The sequence below is a fragment of the Nannospalax galili genome, unplaced genomic scaffold, assembly GCF_000622305.1.
Source record: "Nannospalax galili isolate Female #2095 unplaced genomic scaffold, S.galili_v1.0 scaffold948, whole genome shotgun sequence".
In the NCBI taxonomy this organism is placed as follows: domain Eukaryota; kingdom Metazoa; phylum Chordata; class Mammalia; order Rodentia; family Spalacidae; genus Nannospalax; species Nannospalax galili.
The window spans coordinates 720,511-740,506 of NW_008358192.1; the positions used below are offsets into that span (position 1 = coordinate 720,511).

Genomic DNA, 19,996 nt, shown 5'->3' on the forward strand with positions numbered 1-19,996 from the left:
CCCTCCCTCTCCCAATGTTATTTTATATTTTTATCAGCCCATCATTTCTTCCCTCTCTTCCTGTCTTATTTCTCTTTCTGCCTCTCTCATTTTCTCCATCTCTCTGACTCTCTCAAGCTCCGACTTCCTCTTCCCTTTTCTCTTGGCTTCCTCCCCCACCCAGCCCCACTCCCCACTTGGGCTTTCCCAGCCTCCTCCTCTACCACCAGACTTACCTCGCTCCTCTCCAGCCTCTTCACTGGAAGAAAAGAAGTGATTCAGCAAAACCCTCTACCCAGCTCCCCCACCCCAGCACAGCCCCTCACCTGGCTCCCCAGCCCCAGCACAACAAACCCACTCAGGCTTCCCCACCCCAACACCACTCCCCACTTAGGCTCCCCAATTCCAGCAGAGCCCCCCATCCAACTTTTCCACCTTCCTCACCCCCACCCCCTTCTCATTTGCTGACTGCCAGGGGAACCACAGTCAAAGCTCAGGTCCTATAGACCCTTCTCTGGCCTCTCCCACCAGGCTCTTTTTTTTTTCTTATTTTATTTATTATTTTTATTTTATGTGTATGCATGTATTGCCTGCATGTAAGTGCACTGGTGTCATGCAATGCGCACGGAGGACAGAAGTGGCTGTCGGATCCCCTGGAACTGGAGTTACGGACAGTTGTTAGCTGCCATGTGGGTGCTAACACACCCGGGTCTTCTGCAAAAACAGTCAGCGAGCCATCTCTCCAGCCCCAGGCTCTTATCCTTATACCAGGATGTGTCAGGACTACTGGGGAGTTCAGCACCAACAGTGGCAAGGTGCGAGAGGACAAGCTGTGGGGGTGCCGGTGGGACTCACCTCTCTGATGGAACCGGTACAGGCAGATGGACAGAATGATGACAGTCAGGGTTAGCAGCCCTCCCAGCCCCAAGCTCCCGTACCACAGGTAAGAGCAGAACTCTGTAGGGAAGAGAGGTGCTTGTGAGGGGATCCACTTGTCCCCTCAGCTTCCCAGCCTCGGGTCGGGAGTGTCACAATTCCTCCAACGAAGCTCTTCTCTTTTCTAATTTTTTAATTCTCTGGCATTTCATACATATATCCAAAGTATCTTGGTCACATCCACCCACAACAGCCCCCACTCTCCCCAGATCCCCCAACATGTGGCCTTCCCACCTTTATGCTTTATGTCTTCTCCCCCCCCCATCTCCCTCTCTCTTTCTTATTTTGATACAGGGTCTCACTATGTAGCCTTGGCTAGCTGGCCTCGAACCCACAGAGATCTACCTGTCTCTGCCTCCTGAGTGCTGGGATTGAAGGCATGTGCCACCATGCCTAGCTCTTTCTTTTTTGACAGGGTCTCACATGTCCCAGGCTAGCTTCACACTCACTTTGTAGCCCAGGATGACCTTGAATTTCTGATTCTCATGCCTCTACCTCCAGAGTGCTAGGATGACAGGTGTGTACCACCATGCTTGGGTTATGCAGTACTGGGGACTGGAGCCAAGGATTCGTGCATGCTAGGCTCTACCATCCTCTAACAATTTTAGAGGTAGAAAAAGAAAATGCTCTCAGAGAGAGTCTTCTTTTTGAGATGAGGTCTCATGTAATCCAGGCTGATCCTCAATCTTCTTGAAGTCACTACAGATCAGTAATTCATGATCTTTTTTTTTTTGTCTTTTTGAGTCAAGGTCTCCCTGTAGCCCCAGCTGGCCTGGAACTTGATATGTAGACCAGGCTGGCCTGGAAGTCATAGAGATCCACCTGTCTCTGCCTCCAGAGTGCCTAGATTACAGGCATACACTACGATGCCCAGTTTTATGTAATCCTGGGGCTCGAACCCAGGCTTCCCGTCTGTTAGGCTAGCACTCTGAGCTATATATCCCCAGCCACTCAGAGAGATTCTTTGCTTTTCCTTTTTTTGTTGTTGTTGTTGTTTGTTTGTTTACCTGTTTTTTTTTTGTTTTTGAGACAGTCACTATGTAACCTTGGCTGGCCTGGAACTCACTATGTAGACCAGGCTGACCTCGAACCCATAGAGATCTGCCTGCCTCTGCCTCTCCAGTGCTGGGATTAAAGGTGTGCACCAGAGAGGTTCTTCATGCTAGATTTCATTCTCACTTCCTTCCAGAGAGATTGACATCTCTCCACAGTCACCTGGCCTAAAAATCAGAGACCACTTGGTCCTCCAGAGGCTTCCCCACCACAACTCCTGCTGGGACTTTCGAGAAGTCTCTGTACTGGCTGGTCCCCAGGGGTCTTGACCACATCCTGTCAGCCCTGAACACTGCTTTTCTTTTATTTTGGGGGGACTTTTTGAGACAGGGTCTCTCTGTAGCTCCAGCTGGCCTGAAACTCACTATGTAGAGTAGGCTGGCCTTGAACTCACAGAGATCCGCCTGCTTCTGCCTCCCTAGTGCTGGGATTAAAGGTGTGCGCCACCACGTCCAGCTGGACACTGCTTTTCATCCCTTAGTCCCCAGCACCCACATCCTTCCTGCAGAGGGGAGGTATTCCCTACTTACCCCGTTTGAAACAGTCACGGATGTGATATGACATAGTCCAGGGACTGAGAGCTGGCCTGAAGGTTAAGACAGCTAACCCCTGCTCTTCTGGGCTTAATGGCCTAGGCTAGTCACATGCCTCAAGTTCCTCATTTGTGAGGCCAGGGGCCCCATTACAATCCTTGTCCTCACTGAGCTGGGCGCTTTCCATTTGTCATAAGGCAAACGGCAGCCCTTTCCCAGGCCAAGAGTCTGAGCCTCAAGGCTGGACTTGAACAAGGGAAGCCTAAAAGTGGTAGAGCCAGGATTCGGCTACCCAGTCCCCGTCGCTGCCCTCTGCCCCATGCTTACAGGGGGCCTGCAGCACACGTGACCCTGGGTGCTGGTGAGAGGCACTGATACACAGAGGGAACCTAAGGTCGGAAGTGGGTGTGTGGACCCCTGTACAAGTACACAGGAGGGTATCCAGTGTCCCCAGGAGAGTGGAGCCTATTTGGCCGGTGTGGAAAAATGGGGGCAAGGGGGTTCCCTGGAGGGGGCCTTAACTTCTCCTCAGGTACTTCCTGCCCTTCAACCACTGGTTCCTGTTTGAGGGCAAAAAGAGAAGGCCACTAACTTAGCCCAAGAACCAGATGTAGGGATTACAGTTTAAAACCAAGAGCCTCCTGGGTTTAAAAGGGATACTGTGGTGTGGGGAAACCTAGGCCCAGGTGGAGGGGAGGCGGCCCTGAGGTAACTGTGAGGAAGTAGAAACACAGTAGATGATGATGATGATGATGATGATGATGATGATGATTGTTATTATTATTATTTGAAACAGAGTTTCCAAAATATGTAGCCCAGGCTGGCCTCCACCTCTCTATCCTTCTACCCCAGCCTACAAAGCGCTGATGTGACAGGGTGCCACCACTTCCCCTGTAGAGGGTTTTACCTTGTTTGGAATGAGAAGACTCAGGAACTCAGAGGATAGAATCTCAGGGACCCGTGAATCCATACTTGACTCCACCTAGCCTCCCTTAAGGGTGTCCCTGGCATGGTTTCCCCAGCCAGGATCCCTGCTGACTCCCAGCTTACCCAGAGCCTGTGGCTTGCAAATGGGACTCAACTGTTGAGAGTCACCCAGGCAGGAAAGAAACCGCCACCTCAGGCACTCCGGCCCCTCCTCCAGTTCTGTTATCCCTGCCTCCAAGCCTCCCCAGCATCTAGAATACAGAGTGTAACCCTGATGGAGTCACAGCATCTTTTCTTTGAGGCTCCTGGGTGTCACCAGGGTGGTCTCCAGCTCGGCTCCAGTCATCCTGAAGTAGCCACCTTCCCTGATAAACTTGTCCCCAGATACCCTTCATGGTGCATCTGCTGAGAGTTCATGATCTTGGTGTTTGTGTACAGACATACACACCCCAGTAGCTCCAGCAACAGACACAGCTCCGAGGTTTCTGGGGTGACTCCCAGAGTTCAACAACTATATCCAGAAGGATATTGGCTGGCTGTTAACAAGCAGGATGGTCAGAGGCAGCCAGATCAGATTGTTGGTCACTGCTGACAGATAGAGTAGTGGTGAGCACAGAACTAAGGCAACAGTCCACGGAAAGGCAACCTGGGTAAAGGCTCAGTAGCACTATGTCAGCGAGGAGGAGGGGTGCTGGAGGGTGGCACCCTGAGATTCTGAGGAGAGTAAAGATTGATGGTTCAGGTGGAGGCAGGGGGTGAAGAGATCTAGTGTCTGCATCCATATGGGTTTTTTTGGGTCTTTTTGAGACAGGGTCTTCCTGTAGCCCCAGCTGGCCTGGAACTGGCTATGTAGACCAGGCTGGCCTGGAATTAACAGAGATTCACCTGCCTCTGCCTCCCGAGTGCTGGGATTAAAGGCGTGCGCCACCACGCCCAGCTTACATCCATATGTTTTTTTAAAAAGATGTCTTTTATTTTTAATTATGTGTCTGTGTGTCTCTGTGTGGGTTTGCGCATGTCGAGTGCAGATGCTTACAGAAGCATCAGACTCCCTTAGAGCTGGAGTTACAGGCAGTTATGAGCCCTCTGACGTGAGTTCTGGGAACTGTAGAGACCTGTGGGGGTCTTTTGCAAGAGCTCTTAATCCTTAACTGCCGAACCATCTCCCCAGCCCCCATCCATGTGTGTTTTGTCCATAATCAGGAACTTTCTACTTCCTTTTCCTATGCCACCCTAAAATGTTTCCCTAAATGTTTACACAATTTAGGTATTTTAATTTTTATTTATTTTTAAATTTATTGTTTTTATTTTATGTGTATGAGTGTTATACCTGCATGTAGGTAAGAGCACCCGTGTCGTGCAATGCCCATTGAGGACAGAAGAGGCTGTTGGATCCCTTGGAACTGGAGTTATAGACAGTTGCTAGCTGCCGTGTACACGCTGGGATTCAAAGCTGGGTCTTCTGCAAGAACAGTCAGTGCTCTTAACCACTGAGCCATCTCTCCATCCCCAATTTAGGTATTTTAAATATATGTATTTTATGTTAAATTTATATTTTATTATTAAAAAGCTCAAACATGGGCTGGAGAGATGGTTCAGCGGTTAAGAACACTGGCTGGTCTTGCAGAAGACCCGGGTTCGAATCCCAGCACCCATGTGGCAGCTAACAACTGTCTGTAACTCCAATTCCAGGGGATCCAAGAGCCTCTTCTGTCCTCTGGGGCATTGGACGACACAGGTGCACTTACCTACATGCAGGTGATACATACACATAAAAAATAACAATAATAAAACATTTAAAAAAAAAAGCTCAAACATGCCAAGAGCGGTGGTGCACACCTGGAGTCCCAGCACGCGGGAGGCAGAGGCAGGCAGATTTCTGTGAGATGGAGGTCAGACTGGTGTACGTAGCTAGTTCCAGGCCACCTGGGGCTACAGGGAGACCCTGTCTCAAAACAAACGAACCTGAAACATCAAGTTAAGGAGATGGATGAGTGTGGGTCAAAGCACCTGAGGTGGGAGAGTGAGGACCTAAGTTCGAATCCCCAGAACCCATAAACCATGGTAGCCACTTCTGAAGTGCAGCTGTGGGACAGGCGGCAGTGACAGGGGGCGGAACATGGGCCACCTTGCCTGGGCTGGGCGGCAGTCAGCAACAAATAGCCCCTGTCTCTGACTTCGACACGTGTGGTATGCACGTGCCTGCACTCACATACAAGAACAGGTGCATAGAAATACACAAATTATACCCACACACATACATCCACACAAGTTCAAACATCTAGAAAAACTGAAAGAATCATACAAATAAATCCTTTTCACCTAGACCTACGAGTGCCCTTCGTAAATCACATACCCATTTCATTTTTTATTTATTTATTTTGGAGTGGGGCAAGCTGGCATCAAACTTCACATGCAGGTTGTTTGGTTTTGGTTTTTGAAAAACTGTCTCTTTGTAGCCATAGTTGACCTGGAACTCACTACGTAGACCAGGCTCGCCTTGATCTCATAGAGGCCCACCTGTCTCTGCCTCCCAAGTGCTGGGATTAAAGGCATATGTCACCTCGCCTGGCTTCCATACGTAGCTGACCTTGAACTTCCTGATGGTCTTGCTGGGATTACAGGCATGTGCCACCACACCCAGTTTGTGCAGTGTTGGGGATCAAAACCAAGAGGGCTTTGCGCATGCTAAGCAAGCGCTGCACCCACTGAACCACTTCCCCAGGCCCCTTTCCATCTCTCAATCTCTCAGCGTTGCGAAGGTCACTACATGCCGCCTCTAGACTGCTCAGCATGGTGGTCACTCGCTCGAGTTCAGTATCTGTTTCCTCATTTCTTTTCTTGCCTGAGGAAGATAAAATTTGCATATAGTAAAATGTACAAATCTGAAGTTAGTACTGGGTTTTTGGGTTTTTTTCTGTTCTTCTTTTTTTTAATCAAACCCAGTTGTCCTGGTTTGTTTCTCCATTGCTGTGACAAAACACTAACACTCTGACCAATACCAGCTTGGGGAGGAAAGGGTTTATTTGTCTTACATCTCCGAGGTCACAGCTCATTGGGGAGCCCAAGGTAGGAACTCAGAGCAGGAACCTGGAGGCAGGAGCTGGAGCACAGCCATGGAGGAACACTGCTTACTGGCTTGCTCCCCTGGCCCCTGCTCAGCCTGCTTTCTTATGCAACACAGGCCCACCTGCCCAGGGGTGGCACCACCCACAGTGGGCTGGGCCCTCCCACAGCACTTGTCAATCAAGAAGATGCCCCACAGACATTGCCACAGGCCAGTCCTATGGAGACAGTTCCCCAGTTGAAGCTCCCTCAACCCAGGTGTGTCAAGTTGACACTAAAGTTATCCCGCACACCAGTGGTCAAGCACCATGTCAATGAACCACACACCCATCCCATCCGCAAGTTCCTTTACCTCCCTGTGCCTCAGTTTCTTATTAGGGTTTTTTGGTCAAGATTAAATGAATAATATACTAAAGACTGTAGATCAGGGCTGGAGAGATGGCTCAGCGGTTAAGAACACTTCCCTCTCTTGCAGAGGACCTGGGTTTCATTCCAGCACCCACATGGTGGCTAACAACCGTCCATAACTCCAGTTCCAAGAGAGCCAATACCCTCTTCTGGCCTCTGTGGGGGCATTACACACATATGGTGCACTTACATGCAGGCAAAACACTCATAAAATGAAAATAATAAATAAAAAAATTTTTTTGGTCTTTTTGAGACAGGGTCTCCCTGTAGCCCCAGCTGTCCTGGAAATTGACATGTAGACCAGGCCAGCCTTGAACTCACAGAGATCCACATGCCTCTGCCTCCCTAGTGCTGGGACTACAGGAGTGTGCTACCACACCCATTGTTCTATCTTTTTTTGACCCAGAGATTAATTCGGATTGCCTGCATGAGCATGGGTAGGGGATTATTTACTGCATGGGCAATTTATCAGCAGTGATATCACTGAACAAAATGACACCCCTCTTCCAGCATGAAACCGGGGTCTAGCTTCCTTGGACCTAGTCTCCCCTCAGCTTTCCCACCTGCCGCCTCTTCTGTTAATTCAGTTCCTGCTGTTTTGCTTACCCGTCCATTCATCCTTTTGTTCATTACAAACCCTTACTGAACACTTCCTAATGGATCAGGCTTACTCTAGACCGTAGCTGTCGAGGTGGGGTGTGCCTCCGTGCTGTCTTGCTGTCTTTATTCTTTGTAATAAGGGAGGAGGCACTATGTCTGTCCTTCCTCAGTGAGGGAGCGGTCAGTGGCCAGGCTGAGGCCCTTCATGAAGCTGCCATCACTTAGGACTGGCTTAACTCTGCCTTTTCCACCTAGTGTTAGGGGTAGAAATGGGAAGAGGCCACCCAGTATGGCACAGGGTCTCTTCAGGGACACGGACACCCAGCCCTGAAGACTTCCCATTCTAGTCCCTAACCCAGCGGGGGGGGGGGGGTTTGTAGTGCTCCCTGCAGCACGCATCTAGGCCTCACCTTCTGCAAACTACCTTCCGTCCCTGGGCCTCGGTTTCCCTCCCAGCTAAGCTCCCCTCCAGCTCAACCTTGAAAACCGCCCTCTACCCCATCTCCTTCCCCAGTTCAGAGAACCCAGGCATCCAGCTGCCCCACCCCAGCTCTGGGTAAACAGGAAGCTGTGTGAGGGGAGCAGGGGTGTGTGGAAAGTCCCCAGCCAGGTGTGTGGGGCTGTAGGGAGGGGGCAGCCCTACCCCTGAGGTATGAAAGCCCCCCCTGCCCTGGCCCTGGTTCAGAGTCTGGATGGGGACAAGGGGGCTGCAGAGCCCAGGTGGGAGGCCCCTGGGGAGGGGCTGCCTCTTGCTGGCTGTGGCAGGAACAAGTTCACTGCTGACCTTGCTGTTGGCAGTGCCTATCACCGTCCTGGCTGTGCTGGCCTTGGTACCCCAGGATCAGGGAGGATGGGTAAGTGGCTGCAACGGGCCGCAGAGAGCTGCATCTTGTGGATGCTCCCTCATCTTGGGCTGGGCTTAGGGTGTTTTGCCTACCTGGCTCAGCTGTCTGGCTGTCCTCTTGGAGGAAATGTCTGGCCTCTTTGCTCACTCTTTCTGTTCCAATGAGGCTGTCGGAGCCTTATGTCCGCACGTCCCTTCTTGGTTGCCTGTCTTCTTTTCCCAAGACACCCTCAGCCCCTGCCCAAGTACACAAGCTTTGCTTGCTCTCTCTTCCAGTGAGGGGCGGGGAGGGTTGGGGAGTGCTGCAGGCCTGAGGCCTGGGTCTCTGGTGGGAGGGGTGGAACTGGCATCAGCTGAATCTGGACTCCAGACACTGTGACCTCACCCAACCAGGTTGAGAAGACAGCTAGCTCCGGGCCACAGGCCCAGAAAGGACTGGATGACGACAGACCACCTTGCCTCCTGCCTTCACCCTCTAACCTCTCAAGGACTCCTAACCCCGCTCTGCGTCCCCAGATACCCTCTCCTTCTAGGACTCCAGATTCCCCATCTGCCACTCAGTCCCCTCAGGATGTGCGGGTGGTCACCCAGCCTCCAGCGATGGACTCTGTGCCAGTTTCAGGGTTTCAACAGCTGCAAAAGGAGAAACCCAGGACAGATCTCAGCCCCGAGCTCCCTGCTGCTCACCTCATAGGTAAGGCTCTTTTTCTGTTTTTTTTTTTTTTTAATTTTTTTTTGGTCTTTTTGAGACAGGGTCTCCCTGTAACCCCAGCTGTCCTGGAACTCACTATGTAGACCAGGCTGGCCTCGAACTCACAGAGATCCGCCTGCCTCTGCCTCCTGAGTGCTGGGACTAAAGGCGTGCGCCACCACACCCAGCTATAGGTAAGGCTCTTAACAAGTGAGTGCATAGCACCAGGATGCCAACTGTGCATGCCCACAGTGAGGGCCTTTAGGCCATCCTATGCCACTGTTGCGTTTCCCAAATCCTTTTGCAAACCTTTCTTTTTTTGCAAGCCCTGATGCATCTGCTCTTGCTTTCTGACTTCCTCTGGGGGGAGCAGATAACACCCAACCTGGATCTTGCTCCTGCACCCCTTCCCCATCCTATCAAAGCATACCCATTTAGCAGGTAGCACCATTGTGCCTGCTCCTCCACGCTGGGTACCACTGGGTTTGCTAAAGGACCGCGTTCCTGCATCTCTCTGCAGGTGCTTGGATGAGCGGGCAGGGACTCAGCTGGGAGGCCAGCAAAGAGGAGGCGTTTCTAAGGAGCGGCGTGCAGTTCTCGGGCACCGCGGGGCTGGCACTGCCGCAGGACGGCATCTACTACCTGTACTGTCACGTCGGTTACCGGGGCAGGGCGCCCCCTGCCGGCCGAGGCCGCACAGCCTCGCTCACGCTCAGCAGCTCCCTGTACCGGATCGGTGGTGCCTATGGCCCGGGGTTTCCCGAGCTGCTGCTGGAGGGTGCAGAGACCGTGATGCCTGCGATGGACAGGTCCCTGTGGTTCAGCAGTGTGGGGTTCGGAGGCCTGGTGCAGCTGCGCAGCGGGGAGAGGGTGTACGTCAACATCAGTCACCCCGATTTAGTGGACTACAGGAGAGGGAAGACCTTCTTTGGGGCGGTGATGGTGGGATGACGGTGAACCTGCATCCCTGGAGGATAGGATGATGGTAGGCCTGCATCCTTGGAAGAACTTACTACATTGGTGTGAACATGTGGGTCAGCCCAGGTGGTGGGGACCTGGGTGCCTGGTGACCCTATGGCTGTGGGAAAAATAATGTAGAGTCTTCGGAAACTGATTTTGAACTTGTTGAAAATAAAACATGTAAATTAAGCTCCAGTGTGCCAGGAATGGGTGAACTAACTGGATGGTGGTCTGCTTGTACCCGACCCTGGTTCTAACACCAAGGGCCAGCTCGTAGAAGAGGTCAGCTTCAACCCTGAAGCTTCCAGGCATCCTGATTGTCATGGACACCTGGTTCCCACAAGACACACACACACAAGGAGGGCCCTTGTGGTTTTCGCCTTTGTCCTTCCCCACTGTTAGAGGAATCAAAATCACTACAGGAAGGAGCTGGGTGTGGTGGCGCTCGCCTTTAGTCCCAGCACTCAGAAGGCAGAAGCAGGCAGATCTCTGAGTTCAAGGCCAGCCTGGTCTACATAGTGAGTTCCAGGCCAGCTGGAGCTACAGGGAGACCCTGTTTCAAAAAGACAAAAAAAAACCAAAACACCACCACCAACAAAATCACTACAAGAGAAGGCAAATGATACTCAGGCCCAGCAAGGAACGCTCTAGAATGGCACTATGGACCCCTTGCTTGTCACTGCTGGACTGCCTAACAGCTGTTATCTAAGGAGGAGTCAATCACCAGGTCCTTGAAGGATGGAGGAAGGGTGGTAAAAGGAGAGGAAGGAGTCTGTGGTATCTGTGGTACTTGCTGACAGCTGGAGAGTCTGGGGGTAGAGAAGGTGGAGGTGGAGTCCCTTCTAGGAATGGAAAGTCCTAACCCTTTGTTTACACCTCAGGCCCTCCTTCTACAAAGTGGGCAAGTGTGAGGCCCCTAGGGTGAGTAATGTCAGTCCCCCCACGCCGTGACTGGCTTTCAGGCCCAGGCTGGATGAGGCAGAGGGGAGCCCAAGGCCTTATCTAGGTCACCCCAGTGGGTCAGGCCACCCCTGCAGCATACCACATGGTTGGTTTTCCCCTCTCTGGCAACCTGGGTGAAAGAGGAGTGGACTGTGAGCCCAACCACTCTCTGGAGCTCCATAGTCTGTCTTTGCCTATAGAAGAGCCTTCCTGTGGGGTGAGAGTGTGTGACCAACATCCTTTGACCAAACTCTAGTCAGTCTTCTGAATCTCCTCCTCCACCAAATTTAGTTTTAGTGAAGAGCCCTGTGAAGTCAGTTTAGCAAGCTCCCCCTCCTACCTTGGATTACCCTCAGTCGTCCTCCACATGCCCCAGGTGATGTCTGCTCACCCTCACCTGTCTCAGCAAGTGCCCTGTCAGATCTGTTTAGACAGAATCCCCCTGACCCTGATTTTTCTGTCCTCTTAGTCATTTGCCATCCCCTGACGCCCACCCTGTTCTTTGGCTCTTAAGACCCAGTTGTTCATGTTGGAACTGAGCCCAGCCTCTCTCCCCACTGCAGACTGTTATTCCGAGCTAATCACTGTGGTTCTCAATAAAGTCTTCCTTAACCATGCTTTAATAAGTACTACTGAGCCATTATTATTACTGTTATTACTATTATTATTGGTGTTGGGATCAAACCCAAGGTCCTGCATATGTGATTGAGTAATTTTTTAAAAAACAAGGTTGTTTTCCTCTTTCCAGTTCACGCACCTCACACACCCCTTATTGTTTGCCTAAAGATCAGTGAAAACCAAAGCTAGGGGCTGGAGAGAGGGCTCAGCAGTGAAGAGCACTGGCTGCTCTTGCAGAGGACCCGGGTTCAATTTCCAGCACCCACATGGTGGCTGACAATCATCTGTAGCTCCAATTCCAGGGGATCTGACGCCCTCTTCTGACCTCCACGAGCATTACACAACACGGGTGCACTTATATGCATGCATACAATACACTCCTACACATAAAATAAATAAAATTTATCATTTTTTATATTTTATTATTTTTTATTTTATGTGTATGAGTGTTATGCCTGCATGTAAGTAAGAGCACCCGTGTCGTGCAATGCCCGCAGAGGACAGAAGAGGCTGTCGGATCCCCTGGAACTAGAGTTACAGTTATTAGCTGCCATGTGGGTGCTGGGATTCGAACCCCTGTCTCCTGCAAGAACAGTCAGTGTTCTTAACTTCTGAGCCATCTCTCCAGCCCCAATAAAATTTATTTTAAAAAACCAAACCTGGCAAATGATTCCTTCACCCACATCTTATGCCTTGCTTACTGTTTGTTTGGTGCTGGGTATTGAACTCACAGCATTGCACGTTAAGCATTCACCTTATCGCCAGGCCATGCTCTCGGCTCCCCATTTCTTTTTAAAACAATCTCTCCCATCTTCAGAGGATCGGGAGGACCAAGGGGCTGGTGGCTGGATAAAGAAAGACAGGATACAGTGCCTAGCCTGCCAAGTGCTGAGCTTGGCACTGACAGAGGTTGGGACCTCTGTTCTCAGGGCCCTGCGGGCAGTGTGCGGTCTATTTCTGTTCATTAGGTTGAATGGTTCAGGTCTCATAGTTGGTGAGTGTTTGTAGGCCAGAGACACCTGAATCTCTGGCAGGTCCTTGGCTGTGATTCAGGTACCTGAGAATGTGGCTCCTCCCCAGGTCTGTGGAGCCACAACAGCCGGCCGGAAATAACTGCAGTACTTTCCCAGCAGGGATTTGGAATTCCCAGAGTGGGAAATTCCCATGCCCAGAGGGAGAGGCAATTAGGTTGAGACTCCTGTTTCCGGGGAGCGGTGGGCATGGTGGCTGGGCTTTGTTTCATAGGGTCTCATGGACCCAGGGGTTTAAAGGCTGAGGTCCAGACCAGAGATCTTAAGCCTCCTAGAGAGAAGATAGGGAATGATTTTCCACCTCCAGGGAGAGACAGGTACAGAATTAATTCCAAGAAAGAGACAGTATTTCTTTTCTAAGTCATCTTTATTTCTCGCCACTGACCAGTAGGGCGATTACAGTCACAGCTCCCGTGGGGAGCAGAGGTTGAACGATGTAGCGACAGTCTGGTCACCAAATCAGCGCTATTAAGACAGCTGGATTAGATAAATATTTTGTTTCAGAAATAAGCAAACTGGAGGCACTGAAGCCAGGGGGCCAGGTGAGAACAGCTGGATGGTCCAGCTCCATTTTCACAGAAAATATGTCTGGCTCAAGACAGTTCCCAACATTGGGTCGTCCAGGACACCCCAGCCTTCCATATAAATACATTCATCAGCAAATAAATAAATAATAAATAATAAATAAATAATCATAAGTGCAACCATAAATAGAGGGGCCTGGCTCTGTGAGGAGGGCTGGACACTGCATCTCAGGGGAACATCTGGAAACATCTGAGGAAGGAAGGCCTGAGTATCTTCTCCAGGAGTGTTCCATGTCAGAGGCTGCCTGCTCCCTCCCCCAAGTCCAGATGTCCCAGGTAAAATTCAGGAATCAAGATTTGAGGCCCAGTGAGGTCTGCAAGCCGCAGTTTGAATTTTGATGATAGCTAGTCCAGGCCACCACCCTAGCATCCTAGTTTTCTGAGTGCTGTAGTTGAAAATTCTGAGCTTGGGAGGCCCAACCCTGAGCCATTAATTCCTTTTCTAAGTCAGAAGGGGGTGGTGGGAGTCTGAGAAGTAGATAGTTAAGGGGTCACAGTAAGGGAGGGGAGAGAGAAGACAGAGGTCCATCCCCCTCAGAGAGCAATGATCCCAAAGTAGACCTGCCCAGAGTCAGCAAAGTCTAAATATTTGGGCAGATTGACCTCGGCGCTGAGTTGGTCACCCTTCTCTAGCTGGAAGACGCCTCCCAGGTAGATGGGCTCATACCAGGGCTTGAGCTCATCCCCCTCAGGGGTCTCCTTGGGGCAAGGGCTCTTGATGGCAGAGAGGAGGTTGACTTTGTGTTGGTAGGAGACAGCAAAGCGGCTGACGGTGTGGGTGAGGAGCACATAGTTGGGGCAGCCTTGGCCCTTGAAGAGAACCTGGGAGTAGATGAGGTATAGCCCGTCTGATGGCACCACCAGCTGGTTGTCTCTGAGTTCCATACCATTGGCCAGGAGGGCATTGGCACGCTGGCTCAGCCACTCCAACTGCTCCTCCGCTTGCTGGTTTGCTGAGGGAGGGAGAAGTGAGTCAGTGTGACCCTGTTAGTTCACTCTCCACATCCTGAACCTCAAGTTCTACCCACCCCCACTTCTGGTTCCTGCACCCTCTTTCTTCCCACATCCCATTTGGCCATGAGATCTTGAGTGTCCCCCTTAAGGCCTTGCCGTTCCTCCACCTCCCTTTGACCCCTTCACGTAGTATCTCCAAGGTCTGCCTACTCTCAGTCTGGTTTGACTCCCAAGTCCTATCTCCATACTCCATCTCCCCTGTCATCCCCAAGACACACGCTTAGAGCTCTTACCTACAACATGGGCCACAGGCTTGTCGCTTGAGTTTTGAGAAGGTGATCCTGAGGAGAAAAGAAGATGACACTTAAGCTTCCCAGAATATACCTGCCAACTCTGACCTCTATTCCCTTCCCCCACAAACCAAAGTTCTAAAATACCCCCACTGCTTCCATCCCAAGTCTAATTGCACCCTAAATTAAGAGAGAGACTTTGGGGACACTTACTGAGTGTGAGGGTCTGGGCCATGGAGCTGATGATAGGCAGGTTATTCGGGAACTTCTGTGTAGAAAGAGAAGAAGGTCAGTATCCGAGGAGTCGTCGCCGAAGGGAAGCCCACAGCTTTAACCTTTGCCGCGTGTCTGGTTTTCTCTCCATTCATCCATTCCTTCATGCAGCCATTTAAGAGCACTTCCAGTGAATGCCTTCTACTGGCCGACCACATCTCTCTCCTTATCTCTCGTATCTCCTGTTGTCTCTATCTGTATCGCTGTCTTTATCTCTCATTTCTTCCCTATCCCTCTGCACACACCCCACATCTCTCTCCACATCTGCAGTGAGGCCTAGGCATGTATGTCTGCTCATTCATTCATTCATTCCCTGATCAGATGTTTAGTGAGCTGGGTGCATGGGTCAGAGACGCTGTATTTGTGTCTCTCTTTCTGCTGTCTCTCTCCCCATCTGCTGCCTCCACATCGCTTATCCCACCTCTTTCCCTCACCCCACCTCTCTTGCCCTCCTCCTGTTTTCTGTCTGGACAAGAGTGAAGGCTGCTGAGCCACTCACCTCCTCCCTCTGGGGGCCGATCACACCGAAGTTCAGAAGACAGAAGAGCGTGGTGGCTCCGGCCACAAGCAGGAAGGAGAAGAGGCTGAGACACAGACACCGCCTGGAGCCCTGGGGGCCCCCCGCCTTTTGGGGGAGTGCCTCCTCTGCCAGCTCCACGTCCCGGATCATGCTTTCTGTGCTCATGGTGTCCTTTCCAGAGGGTGATGTGGAGCCTCGAGCCAGTGTATGAGAGGAACAGAACCTGCTTGGCTGGATGCTTGCTTGTCTAGGAGCTATTTCCACGGTGGTCTGGAGTTGCTTCTCTCCCACCAGGTAGGTCCCCTGGTGTCCTTGCCGAGGGAGCGTCTGCTGGCAGGGTGAGCAGACAGCAGCCTTTATAGGCCCTGGGGTGAGAGGAGGGCGGGGATAGGCTCTCATTCAACCAGCGGAAAACTTCCTTGGTGGAGAAACCCATGAGCTCATCTGGAGGAAGCGGTAGCCCCTACACCTTCTGTCTCGGTTTCTTCTCCATCTCGGGGGCAGAGGTTTGGAAAGTTGGGGACACCCAGGCATCAAGGAATCGCCTCCCCCTCCCCACCAGGATTCTGTGGTAATCTTGGGCCACCCACCAATGTGTTTAGGACCCTTGGGAGCTGAACTTCGCCCCCACCCCCACCCCAACGCTAATTGTCTCTGTTTCTTTGGTTGGGGGGAGACCATGCCTGAGGTCTATTTCCCTCTAATTTCTGGATAGGACTCACATGGAGGTAGAACTTGACATGGGGGTGGATACGTGAAGGGAAGAAATCTTGATGAGGAGGGAAGCCCTGTCTGGGTGCCTGTGGGGAAGTGGCTGAGGGTGGGGCGGCTTAAGGCCAGGGGTATGCATAGGACTTCTGGACAGGCTGGTGGGAGCAGTGGGGACAAGTCTGGGACAGCCCCAGACAGATGAACTCAGCCCTGGGAATTCACGGACCCCACAAGACAGCTTTCACCTTCTCCTTTTATTTCTCACTGTGGGCTCACATTGTTGCTTTTTGTCTTGGTTTCCAAGGTTGAGGGTTTGTTCCTTTTTTTTTTGAAACAGGGTCTCACGATGTAGCCCTGGGTGGCCTGGAACTCACTATGTAGACCAGGCTGTCCTTGAATTTACAGAGATCCACCTGCCTTTGCCTCTAGAGTACTGGGATTAAAAGCGTGCACCAAGGGAGTTTCTTTTTATGTGTATGAATGCTTTGTCTGCTTGTATGTAAGTGCACCTGTGCATGTAGTGCCTGTGGAGGTCAGAAGAGGGCATCCGGTCCCCCGGAACTGGAGTTATGGATGGTTATTAGCCACCATATGGGTGCTGGGAACCAAACCTGGGTTTTCTGCAAGAGCAGCCAGTGCTCTTAACTCTGAAAGGGAGTTTTTCCACAAAGCCTCTTCCTCACAGGCTCGGTGTGTGGCCATATCTCCTCAGATGTCCGTCATATTCCAGACTCCTGGTTCCACCTCTTACAGGTGTCACACCTTCCAAAGAGTACCACCCTCCATCTTCATAGTCCTGGACATTCTTTTACCCTTAGCTGTGGTCACTTCCTTCCAGAGGCTTCCTGGAAACCTGTTTCCAGGGGCTCCAGCCCCTCCAGCCCCTTCCCTTGGTCTCTCCAGCTTATTCTTTGGGTCTCCTGCAGCAGTTAGGCTGTCTGACCCCCATGAGTTGGCCACACATCCACGAGCTCCACACATCCACGAGCTCCCAGGCACCTTTGCCTCTCCTTGCTCTGTCCACAGTCCCTGACCCATCCGAAGCCTCTGTCCTTCCCTCCATTCCTTAGAGAGACCAAAGAGATTCTTCCCCAGCCCCAGACAGACACGAGCAGTCACCATTTCAGAGAAAAGAGGTTTATTTGGCTTCATTGAGAGTGCCGGTGGCTCCTTGTGGGTATCTAGCCAAGCAGCAGCTGGCTTTTAGAGCCTTGTGTTTCCTTCTAGAGCCCCTTGGTCATTCAGACCTCCTCCCCTCTCTCCCAGGTGAGCCTGGTGCTGATGTCTCACCCTTCATCTCCAAAACGAACTCTCATCTGATGGGTCTCTATTGCTCTTCTCTCTCCATCCTTCATAAATAAATAACTTAACTTTTCCTTCATAAATAGGCCCCCTTCCCCTGCCCCCAGCCACCTCCTGCATGCCTGTAGCTTTTCCACACCAAGGTCTTGGCCCCACCTAGACCCACAAGACAGACAGCTCTCTGCAGGAACTTTCTAGGCAGGCTTGACATCCTCAGGTGAGCATCTGGTGTGGTCCCCTGGAGTGCCTGGAATTCCTTCTTCGAAAGCTCCAGGCAACTTGAGTGGGGGAAGGTGTGAGATTGTGGGGATGGGCAAAGGAGAGGTGGTGTGTGGGGCCAAATGGTTAGAAGGCCTGAAAATCAACTTCTTTTTCCTCCCTGGATGTTTCCAAGTACTACAGAGCAAAAGCTCCAAAGAATACATTGCTGGAGCGGATGTATAGATGAAAGATTCCGTCTGTGTGGGTGAACAGCTGGTCTCCCTTGTTGAGCAGGAACACAGCCCCCTGGTACATGGAGCACATCCACCGCTCCCGTATCCCTGGGTGCACAGACCTGTGTGCACTGAGGAGAGGCATGGGCTGGGGATATGTGGAGGAGAGCAGCTGGACTTCGTGGGTCAGGTAGAGAAGACTACAGGCCTCACTGAAGCAACTTGACCCAGAGAAAACCACCTGGGAGTAGACAAAGTAGAGGCCGCTGGTGGGGATCAGGAGGGAATTGTTGTTCAAAGAGAAGCCTTGGAGGAAGGCGTGATCCCTGTCTGCTTTCCAGTGCAGTGCGTTCTGTATGCCGGAGTCTCCTAAAACGAGTCATGGGGGAGGGGAGGGGTCAAGATCAGAGGCCTTGTCTCCGGGGAAGCAGTCACTGGACAACTGGGATGGTTGGTGAGGGGATAGGAGAGGGTTGCCTCTGTCTTTAGGGGTAAGACAAGGTGGTGGGGGAGATGGGATGGTCACTTGGGTCTCGGGGCTGACTACAGGCCTGGAGGTGGGACTTTACCAACAAGGTGAGCAGCAGGTTTGAAGGTGCCGTGTGCCACAAGCTCCTGGCGGTGCTGATGGGCTGTACTGGCCGCTGAAGACGAGAAGGGGACACCAGGGAGTCCCTGAGGGAGAACAGCGTGGAGAGGCTCTAGGGCTCTGCTTTGGCTGGTCCACCCCAGCAGCCCTTGCTCTCCTATGCCTCACCTGGGCCCCTGGGGGCAGGGCCAGCAGCAGCCCCAGGAGGAAGAGGAGGGGGGCGCCAAGCACCCTCAAGAGGTAGAGACGGCCAGGTGGTGCCATGGGGAGAACCTGCAGGGGGAGGGGGAGAGAGAGAGAGAGAGAGAGAGAGAGAGGAGAGAGAGAGAGAGAGAGTGAATGGGGCGTGGCACACAGCGGAAGGCAGACCTCCCTCCCGCCAACCACCCTGAGAGAAAGGGCGACAGACAGAGAAGGGGACAAGACATTGGCAGGGAGTCCCCGAGGTTAGCAGGGGTTGGGGTGAGAGACAGAGACGGAGACAGAGGAGATGGGAAGAGGAAAGGCTCTTACAGCAGAATCAGAGTGGATGACAGCTGTGGAGAGAAAGAGACCAACCTATTGGAACAGACCAAAACCCAAAGCCACAAGGCCCAGGCCCAGGCAGATGGCTCAGGAGGACTGGGGCCCAAGGGAGAGCCAGGATCCTGCGGGATGGATGCCTGTCACCAGGGGAAGCCCAAGGAGATGGGACAGAAGTCTCACCTGCTGTGCGGGCCCTTTGCCGGAGCTTCTAGAGTCCCTTTATAGAGGAAGCGGCTGTGGCAGGGAGGCAGGCTGGCGGGCGGGTTCTAGGTCGGGGCTGGGGCCTGGGGAAGCCCCCAGGGCTTAGAAGATGCTGCCGATTCAGTCGAAGGCAGGAAAGGCTGAGGCCTAGGAGAGAACCGCAGGCTAAGGGCTCAAGCAACTGAGTTCTGGGAAAGCGAGTAGGGTCAGGGGGCTGCCAGGGAGCAGGGTCAGGCCCAGCAGTTCCTGAGAAGGGACAGGCAATTCGTGGAGAATGAGGGGGCACCACTGGGCTGTGGCAGGAGGCCAGGTCCCTTGAAGAGCGATGGCTTATAACACTCCTGCACCCTTGACTGATCACAGGCTTCTCTGCATACTTCCTTCTCTTCATCTGTACTGGCCACATTGGGGGGGCTCTGTAACCACATGTGACCACTGACTTTTTTTTGCAGTGCTGGGGTTCGAACCCAGGGTCTCATGCATACTAGGCAAGCCTTCTACCCCATGCTAAACCCCCAGGTACCCCATTCTCTTCTCTTGTAACCTGTCCTTGTCACAAGTAATTCAAGTCACACTGGTGAGTTTCATATTAAGAGATTTCACTATATGCTGGGCATGGTGGCATACGCTTTTAATCCCAGCACTTGGGAGGCAGAGGCAGGAGGCCCTCTGTGAACTCAAGGCCAGCCTGGTCTTCTTAGTGAATCCTGGTCATCTGGGGCTACAGGGAGACCCTGTCTCAAAAAGACCAAAAAGAAAAAAAAAATAAAAGAAAAAAAGAAAAAAAGAAATTTCACTATAGAGCCCCTTATCTGGGGTACCCTAGTGTGTCACAACATTAATGACAGTCCTCTGTACTTTTCAGAGAGTCCATGTCTGGAAGATGACTTTTTTTGGGTTCCCTCACTCAGAGATCTGCCGCATAGTCATGTCTCACGAGATCTCAGCCTACTCCTGAGAGCGGTAACCCCAAATACACACTCCAGGCTTTCAGAGTTCTGTGTAGTAGACCTTCCGAATTCCAC

At 52.0% G+C, this 19,996-nt stretch overlaps 4 protein-coding genes across 6 annotated transcripts in view; 1 reads left to right on the plus strand and 3 right to left on the minus strand.

Moving 5' to 3' along the window:
* The window catches only part of Lst1 (leukocyte specific transcript 1), a 3,522-nt gene extending 940 nt beyond the window's left edge, over window positions 1–2,582 (minus strand). The window contains exons 1-3 of the mRNA XM_008821541.3: window positions 2,499–2,582; window positions 835–936; window positions 216–238 (exon numbers count right to left, since the gene is read on the minus strand). Of these exons, the coding sequence (XP_008819763.1) occupies window positions 216–238; window positions 835–936; window positions 2,499–2,532 (159 nt within the window). The 5' untranslated portion in view covers window positions 2,533–2,582. The remainder of the gene's footprint in view (window positions 1–215; window positions 239–834; window positions 937–2,498) is intronic.
* Window positions 2,583–8,138: 5,556 nt separating this feature from the next.
* Ltb (lymphotoxin beta) lies at window positions 8,139–10,135 on the plus strand. The gene is made up of 3 exons (XM_008821542.3): window positions 8,139–8,356; window positions 8,740–9,040; window positions 9,558–10,135. The coding sequence occupies exons 1-3, from the start codon at window positions 8,195–8,197 to the stop codon at window positions 9,986–9,988; spliced, it is 894 nt and encodes a 297-aa protein (XP_008819764.1). The 5' UTR covers window positions 8,139–8,194; the 3' UTR covers window positions 9,989–10,135.
* Window positions 10,136–13,235: 3,100 nt separating this feature from the next.
* Window positions 13,236–15,645, minus strand: Tnf (tumor necrosis factor). 3 transcript variants are annotated; one of them, XM_008821546.3, is made up of 4 exons: window positions 15,189–15,645; window positions 14,630–14,684; window positions 14,420–14,467; window positions 13,236–14,125 (listed from the first exon to the last, which is right to left on the minus strand). In XM_008821546.3, exons 1-4 carry the CDS (start codon window positions 15,606–15,608, stop codon window positions 13,707–13,709), a joined length of 942 nt encoding a protein of 313 aa, XP_008819768.2. In that variant the 5' UTR covers window positions 15,609–15,645; the 3' UTR covers window positions 13,236–13,706. The 3 variants fall into 3 exon arrangements, with proteins under 3 accessions (XP_008819768.2, XP_008819769.1, XP_008819770.1); XM_008821547.2 differs by having other exon boundaries at window positions 14,630–14,681; window positions 15,189–15,486; XM_008821548.2 differs by lacking the exon at window positions 14,420–14,467 and having other exon boundaries at window positions 15,189–15,486.
* A 1,973-nt stretch (window positions 15,646–17,618) lies between these two features.
* Lta (lymphotoxin alpha) lies at window positions 17,619–18,509 on the minus strand. Its single transcript, XM_008821549.1, has 3 exons — window positions 18,414–18,509; window positions 18,226–18,331; window positions 17,619–18,025 (listed from the first exon to the last, which is right to left on the minus strand). The coding sequence occupies exons 1-3, from the start codon at window positions 18,507–18,509 to the stop codon at window positions 17,619–17,621; spliced, it is 609 nt and encodes a 202-aa protein (XP_008819771.1).
* Between the last annotated feature and the right edge of the window lie 1,487 nt (window positions 18,510–19,996).